General features: G+C 35.8%; 1 protein-coding gene across 1 annotated transcript in view; it reads right to left on the bottom strand.

Annotated features, from left to right (window-relative positions):
• Window positions 1–5,285: 5,285 nt before the first annotated feature.
• LOC121368398 (nucleoporin 88-like) overlaps window positions 5,286–9,127 on the bottom strand; it is a 38,185-nt gene continuing 34,343 nt past the window's right edge. The window contains exons 14-15 of the mRNA XM_041493102.1: window positions 7,979–8,097; window positions 5,286–6,682 (exon numbers count right to left, since the gene is read on the bottom strand). Coding sequence (XP_041349036.1) covers window positions 6,619–6,682; window positions 7,979–8,097 — 183 coding nt within the window. The 3' untranslated portion in view covers window positions 5,286–6,618. The remainder of the gene's footprint in view (window positions 6,683–7,978; window positions 8,098–9,127) is intronic.

The following is a 9,127-nucleotide window of genomic DNA, read 5'->3' as shown; positions in this document are numbered from 1 at the left end:
CGCCACATAGGCTACTCTTTTTACGACAGGCAGCAAGGGATCTTTTATTTGCACTTCCCACAGGCAGGATAGCACAAACCATGGCCTTTGTTGAACCAGTTATGGATCACTGGTCGGTGCAAGTGGTTTACACCTACCCATTGAGCCTTGCGGAGCACTCACTCAGGGTTTGGAGTCGGTATCTGGATTAAAAATCCCATGCCTCGACTGGGATCCGAACCCAGTACCTACCAGCCTGTAGACCAATGGCCTGCCACAACGCCACCGAGGCCGGTAAGATTAGGGTTAGAGGATTAAGATTTAGGTTAAGATTTAGGTTTTGGTGTGACGGTTCATGCAAAAATGATCATTTAGCTTATCCTCCGGTATGTAATGAATATTAGGATTAGGGTTAAGGTTAGAGGATTAAGTTAGGGTTAAGATTTAGGTTTAGATTATTTAATAGTCTGCAGAACCTTACCCAGCAGTACATTAGGATTAGGGTTACGGTTAGAGGATTAGGATTAAGTTAAGGTTAAGATTTAAGTTTAGATTATTTAATAGTCTGCAGAACCTTACCCAGCAGTACATTAGGATTAGGGTTAAGTTTAGGGTTAGAGGACTGAGACTAAGTTAAGGCTAAGATTTAGATTATTTAATAGTCTGCAGTAACTTCATCTTGGATTTAATGTACAGTGTAACATATTTCTGGGCCGACTGGATATATTATGACAATTGCACCTTTTTGCAGGACTGGGTCCATATGTCTAATAGCTTCCCCTCCGTCAGTGTTTTATAACACAATTATTATCTTTTAAATCAAGTTCCATACACAAAAATATGTTTCTTAGTGGTTGGGTTAGATGTCCAGTTTATCTCTGTTTAGCCATGTTTTTTAAAAGTCTGTAAGACTCGGGGAATATACCCTAGTGGCAATCTTGATTTCGGTGTGACAGTTCATGCGAACATAATCCTATAACTTATCCAGCAGTATGTAAACATGGACTTGGAGGTCACAAATCAGAGTCAGTATTACAGAATTTATGGGAACCCAGGAGCTAATACCACACCTCAAAATTGTGCTGCAGATTTGCATCTGTGAGTCTCACAGAGTTTTAATAATTTAATAATTACTTGGTATGTTTCAATGACATTTTGATAAAACATGCCCAAGATACAGGGCTAGTTCTGGAAGAGCAGGACATTTTTCCAAATTATCTATTAAACTTAAATGGACAGACCCTAGTTTTTAAACACTACAACATATTTTTCACTATTAAAGCCATTTTTAATAATTTAAATTAGGAGTATTTACATTTTATTATTTAGAATATTCATTTTCGTACACCTGAGTGGTTCTGGTCATCCGGGTTTTTGTAATACCCCAAAATGCATTTCTCATAATTCTAAAAATGTACGTTTGTCTGAGAAGTAATGGTTATCAAAAACTTCATCTTTTCTCTGTTATAACCGTATCCAAATGTTTTGCAGGTGTGTAGATTAACTAAACTTAGTTAATTTTCACAGGCTAAAACTAGGGTCTGCGCCTTAAAAAAATTACAGAAACTTGGTCATTTTTTAAACAAAATATCAATTATTACAAATATTATTATAAAATTTGCCAGTTAACATAACATTTCGCAGTTGGCAAATCTGGTCTAAAAACATTAGCACCTTTCAGCAAAATGTCATTGAAAAGTAATCTAAAAGCATTATGATCTTGTTCAGAGTTTTGGAGGACCAGAACTGGATGGGATGAGCAGGCGGGGGGGGGGGGGGTGTCAAAACACCCCCTGCTCAAGGCGAAAACGAATTTCATATCCCCCCTGCCACAGGCTTCGTGCCTGTGGCGCTCGCGGTGTCGGGCTTCGCCAGACACCGCGACCCCCCTCTGCAAAATTTCCTGTGCATGCCCCTGATGAAATACTGGATTAAGGGATAGTTTAAAAAATAAATAATTTCAAGGCATGTACAAATAACCTGAATATAAGGCTGTGGATATTATTATAAATATATTTTTTTTAATATATTTTTTTAAATTATGGGGTTTTTTGGGTGGGTTTTTTTATTGTAGAATAATTTAGTAGTCAGGGGTTTTTGTACACATTTACTATGGTTTTCATTACATACAAAATCTACTTTTACGGTAGACAAGCAAAACAAATGTTTTTTTAATTTTAGCGAGAAAAAGTGTGTTTTGTGATTTAATGTGACATTAAGCACTTTTTGGGACTTGATGGTTGTAGAGGTATGTTCTCATTTGTTAATGTTATTTGTTGTGTAAATATTTATTTTTGTTTAAATATATTATATAATAATATATACATATACCTGTATTTGTATTTTAAAACATTTTAAATACACAAACAAATCCGATATAATTTCTTCATTTTGTATAATTAAACGTTGAAGAATAAATGTGACTCTTTTTTTTTAATAAAAATAAAATACAATACATACATACATACTGTTTTGTTATATTTTTTGTCAAATTAGGAAGTAGAGTGCCATTCACCAAATCGCCAGCTGCGATTTAAAGTTGAATTTAGTGAAGATACATCATTACCAATTTACAAAAAAGCCAATTCAAAAACCTGGTGTTTGTGCGTAAAAATAATGTTAAAAATAATTCTGTTTGGTTAAATGTTACTTGAATTTGGCTAAAAAAATTATGATTAAATTTGCCAAATTACTGTTTATTTTTGACGTCCAGGTTAAACTAAGGAAGCCGTCCATGTACCATCTACTCATGGGATTCTTTCTATACAATATTTGTTATGATATAAAGAAAAGAAAGGAATATTTGCTTGACACCTCAGCACATTTTGAACTGGCTACGAGTATTTGGTGTCTAACAATGTGTGTATTTCAACACTTGGTCAAGAGAAAAAGGAAACCTGATGTTGCCATAGGATACTCCTACTGATAAAGCAGCAAGGGATCTTTTATATATATATATACTTTCCTAAACACAGGGCTTTTGATGTACTCAGTGGCGTAACTATGGAAAATAGCGCCTATGGCAAGCACTGAAATTGCATCCCCGTCCAGACATTTGACCCTCATCTTTTAGATAATGTCAGACTTTAATAGAAACTGCTCAGTGGCGCCTCCTTCAAGTGGCGCCCAGGGCACCTGCCATACCTGCCATACCCTAGGTACGCCACTGGATGTACTAATGGGCTACTAGTTCAGATGGGAAAGAAAGATTGTTTGTTTTGTTTAACGACACAACTAGAGCACATTGATTTATTAATAATCGGCTACTGGATGTCAAACATTTGGTAATTTTGACATATAGTCTTAGAGAGGAAATCGACTACATTTTTCCATTAGGGATCTCTTATATGTACCATCCCACAGACAGGATAGCACCTTTGATATACCAGTCGTGGTGCACTGGCTGCAACATGAAATAGCCCAATGGGCCCACCGATAGGGATCGATCCTAGACCGACCGCACATCAGGGAAATGCTTTGCCACTGGGTTACGTCCTGCCCCCAAGATGGGAAAGAAACCTCCACCAGGACAAAAAATCCACATTGTACCAGAATTCTGGATTTAGTTCTGCCTGAAACTGTTCCTGTTCTTTAATGAAAAACTAACAAGGAAGAAACCACAGAAAAATCAAACTGCAGAATCCAGTGTTGTTGATGCAGTTCAACCATAAAACAAAATTAAACCATACTCCACCCATACCATCCAATGCCAGAGTAGCATATAACACACACCACTCCACCCCACTTCATCTATACCATCCAATGCCAGAGTAGCATATAACACACACACACACACACCACTCCACCCCATCAATACCATCTAATGCCAGAGTAGCATATAACACACACACACACCACTCCACTTCACCCATACCATCCAATGCCAGAGTAGCATATACTCACACACATCACTCCACCCCATCAATACCATCTAATGCCAGAGTAGCATATAACACACACACTCCACTCCACTTCATCTATACCATCCAATGCCAGAGTAGCATATAACACACACACACCACTCCACTGTATGATTTTCTTAACCCTAAATCTAAACGAAACCCATTTTCTTTTTCTGGCCCCCATACCCCTTGTTGACGGTGGTTGCATTCAATTCCATAGCGCAATACACAAAAAGTTCTTTCTGGCAGAAACACTGAAAACAGTCCTGGGCCCATATTTTCAAAGCTATGTTAGTGATATGATAACACAAAACCATCATAGGTTATGGCATGCATCGTAGTGACATCATAGCCTACGGTGGTTTTAAGATAAATGTAGCACTAAGATAGCTTTGAAAATCTGTAGCCTGGCTTACAGTAAATGTAATTTACATTACTAACCATATCCACACTATATAAAGTTTATTAAAAGAAAACAAAAATAGTTTAAAATATATACATTTATTTACAAAACATTTTGATTACCCTCGTAATATTGCTATCAACCTGTCACATAACATAATGCAGAATCCTAAACGTTTTAAGTTTGGTGCCATAATTTAAAAAACCTTCAACATGAAAAGTAAAGATTGTTTGTTTGTTTTGTTTAACGACACCACTAGAGCACATTGATTTTATTAATCATTGGCTATTGGATGTTAAACATTTGGTAATTTTTAGTCTTAGAGAGGAAACCGGCTAGATTTTTCCTAATGCAGCAAGGGATCTTTTTATATGCACCATCCCACAAACAGGATAGCACATACCACAGTCTTTAATATACCAGTCATGGTGCACTGGCTGGAACGAGAAATAGCCCAATGAGCTCATCGACAGGGATCGATCCTAGACATACTGCACATCAAGCGAGCGCTTTACCACTGGACTATGTCCCGCCTCAAAAGGTAGAGAGTCACAAACTATGGCTGAATGTGCAATATAGTTAACATCACTTGTTTTATACATTATAGTATGTCTATAGCCTTCACAGCCTTTCATAATGTCCATATACTTTTGCATACAGTATTTTTCACTTCATAATTACCTGGAAATTTCAGATGGTGTTATTCAATTTTTTTAAATATCATAAGCAAAACAAATTTAATGTTGCCTACTAAGCCTAGTATCCAAAAATATTTTTTAAAAATGAAATGCTAATCTTTTTTTATTCCACGAGTTTGATAACTGCATGCATATCCCTCCACCCAATGATCCATGTAGGTTTGTTCTAATTTGGTTGTAAAATAGGTTGAGATGTGGAGCAGGGATTCTGTCTGCCCATTTTGTAGCATGTTGGGACAATCAGCTGGAAATATAGTTTAAGGTATAAAATTTTAATCATTGTAAAATATGTCAAATTGATACCTTTGGATGATCTATAAGCTAGCCTTTGAATGATCTATAAGCTAGCCTTTAAATGATCTATAAGCTAGCCTTTGGATGATCTATAAGCTAGCCTTTGGATGATCTATAAGCTAGCCTTTGAATGATCTATAAACTAGCCTTTGGATGATCTATAAGCTAGCCTTTTAAGCTAGCCTTTAAATGATTTATAAGCTAGCCTTTGAATGATCTATAAGCTATTAATTTCTTTCATATAGGAAAAATCAATTTTTTCGACACAATTCTCTTGACACTACAAAGGAAAATGTTTCGTGTCAACATTTTTCTTAAGTTCTGGAGTCCAAATCTTACAAATCAAAACATATTTTTCATTACAAAACAAAAAGCACTTTAATAACTACTGCCCAAAAATTATCTTATATAAAACAAAAAGATATAGAATTAAGAGTTAATGACACACAAATAGAGCAAGTATCAAATCATAAGCTCCTTGGGGTATACATAGTTTCCTTCAATGGGATACACAAGCTGACAAGGTATGCAAAGCACTAACTTCAAAAATAACTCTACTAGCAAAAATAAAGAAGTATCTTCCTCTAAACATTAGAATCCGTTATTTTAATGCTTATATTCAACCATTATTCGATTACTGCTTGACTATATGGGAAAATTGTTCTAAATTAGACTTAGAAAGAATAAATAAATTACAAAAAAGAACAGCACGTATTATTTTTGACAAATCACCTGATGGTGATCCAACTGATTTACTTTTTCATGAACTAAAGTGGCTAAAAATAAACAGAAGAGTCGAATATCAAAAAGCCATTTTTGTACATAAAACACTAAACAGACTTACTCCTCAGTACCTCAGAGACCTGTTCAATCCAATGTCATCAAGTTACAAACTTCGCTCCATTGATGATGGAAATATGTTAGCTCCCCAACCAAAAATAGAGCACTACAAGAAAAGCTTTCAATTTTCTGGAGTTGGTATCTGGAAGAGTTTACCTAATGATGTTAAAAAATGTACTAGTTTAAATCTATTTAAGAAAAAATGTTACAAACACTTCTTAGAAACATAATTATGTCTTAATATCTTTTATGGTGTATATATTGTACATACATGTATGGTTTTGTTAGTTTTTATGTTTAATAATTAATATGATTATTATTATTGTAAGAAGGCCTCAGGGGAGAATAGTCTATAACTAACTGAGCTACCTTCTATAAATAAAGATTTTATTATTATTATTATTGTTAATTTGTGAAATCCTTTGGCTTCAAACTGTATGTTTTAGACTCGCTAATGCATCATAGTAACATGTTAATCCTATAAAGTGGAAACTGGTTTAAATCACAGTGTGGTATCCATCTTCAGTTGATTAACCTTCTTCATCAGATCCGATATTTCGTCACCTCTGAAACAACAATTTGTTTTTTCTTTTAAATAAAAATTTCAGATGTTATAGCTAAGCCATTAATAAAACAATATCTAATAAATTTTAATTCTGCAGGATAACATAATTTAATTTTAAAGATGCCTTCATTCATATATATCTACATGCATTTAGCTTCCTGAACAGGACTCAGTGTAAATAGTGTGTTTGAAAAAGAGTGAGATTACTCAACACTAAAAAAAACCCCTAATATTGTATATATAAGTTAAATAAATAAATCCTCTTCCTATCCTGACCATAATATTAATATAGACAGTACTGGTCAGTCTTCATGTAAGTGAACTAACCGGCCTTTGTTTACCTATAGTGGTTATGTCATCAGACATAGGTAGGTACTGGGTTCGCACCCCGGTATCGGCTCCCACCCACAGCACGTTTTAACAATTCAATGGACAGGCATATGACCACTACACCCAACTTCTCTCTCACTAGCTACTAATAACTAAGCACTAATAACTGTCCTGAACAGACAGCCCAGAGAGCTGCTAAGATAGGACAGTGTGCTTCAACCTTAATTGAATATAAGCATGTAAATAAGTTCAAATGAATAAAGTAGAATGGCTGGTCAGTGTTGACCGTGTTTATGGAAGTAGAGTGTACTGGTCAGTGTTGACAAAAATGGACTAACTGGTCAATGTTTATGAAAGTGGAGTGCACTGATCAATGTTTATGGAAGTGGACTATATTGGTCAATGTTTATGAAAGTGGAGTGCATTGGTCAATGTTTATGGAAATGGACTATTGATCAATGTTTATGGAAGTGGACTGTATTGGTCAATGTTTATGGAAGTGGACTGTACTGGTCGGTGTGGACATAAATGGACTAACTGGTCAGTGTTTATGGAAGTGGACTGTACTGGTCGGTGTGGACATAAATGGACTTACTGGTCAATGTTTATGGAAGTGGACTGTACTGGTCGGTGTGGACATAAATGGACTAACTGGTCAGTGTTTATGGAAGTGGACTGTACTGGTTGGTGTGGACATAAATGGACTAACTGGTCAGTGTTTATGGAAGTGGACTGTACTGGTTGGTGTGGACATAAATGGACTAACTGGTCAGTGTTTATGGAAGTGAACTGTACTGGTCGGTGTGGACTGTACTGGTCGGTGTGGACTGTGTTTATGAAATTGCAGTGTACGATGAGTATTAACGAAAGTGCACTATACTGGTGAAGGTTTATAGAAGTTGTCTACACTACAGTGTGGTTATGAAAGTCTGACTGCATGTGTAATTGTTTATGGAAGTGGACTCACTCGTGTTTTATGATTACTCTCAGCTGGACAACCTGCTTCTGGTCCACTCCGATATTCTTCGATGATTCTAAAGTCTTTTGAGACAACTGTCGTTCTTGATACTTCTGCTTGATGCTAACCTGTATAACAATAAGGAAATATGAAAAATGTATTCTCAGGCCTGAACCTAGGAGTAGCGAGATTATTCTGAGTGTCCCCCTCCCACCCCCACCCATCCTAAAACAAATCTCATGGGTTTTTACCTAGCAGAAAAGAAGAAGAAGAAGAAAGCTATATTTTTTTTGCTATTGGACACTTTCCTCCTGAACATTTTGTGTACATACATATAGGAATAACTAAATATAGGAAAAAAATGAAAAGCTACAACACATTGTTTAATCAGTTACCATTGGATACCAAACCTAAACCTATAATCCAATTGTTAATACATGTATCTTTATTGTATTGTCTGTCGTGTTTTGTTAAATACTGGAATAAATCTTAAAATACCGTATACGCAAATATGTTCGCGAATAAAATATACCGCGAAAATCGCGAACACGTTGATAGCACCGCAAATTTAATTACGCACGAACTTATTTCTGATTTGGTATAATATTATTTACCTTATAATATATAGTCTTATCTCTACACTACCAACCCATATCAGAATCGAGCAGTCAGAGGTCCGCAAGGTCACGAGGTCACGTGATTCTGTAAACCTGCCTGGTCACGTGGATTTGATCGAAGTGACACACAGTTGCGCATAAGTCTGTTGTTACGTAACCTCAGTTTTGTTCGTTTTCTTTGTAACCTTGAATGGAAGTTTTTGGGTACCACCAATAATTAAAAATTATTTCTTCTGATATTTGCGTTTTCCAATTCTCTGTCTCACATGTGCGTGTTCCACCAATAACATGTCTTATCAGACAAACATACAACATTGACGTCTTGCTGACAGCATGTGCGTGAAATCGTCGTTGAAAAAGAGTTTGGCAAATGAAATATGGGTAATTTTGATTTTATTATCGGGGGACACAATCGCAAAAATAATTCCTCGCGATAATGTAAAATGAAAGCCCGATCGCGAATTATTTTAGTCGCGAAAATATTTGTGTATACGGTAGACAGTTTTTATCTCCTTCTAATTTCAGCAAAGCCATTACTGGA

This window comes from Gigantopelta aegis, chromosome 3 (assembly GCF_016097555.1).
Source record: "Gigantopelta aegis isolate Gae_Host chromosome 3, Gae_host_genome, whole genome shotgun sequence".
NCBI classification, from domain to species: domain Eukaryota; kingdom Metazoa; phylum Mollusca; class Gastropoda; order Neomphalida; family Peltospiridae; genus Gigantopelta; species Gigantopelta aegis.
This window is presented reverse-complemented; position numbering and strand designations above follow the sequence as displayed.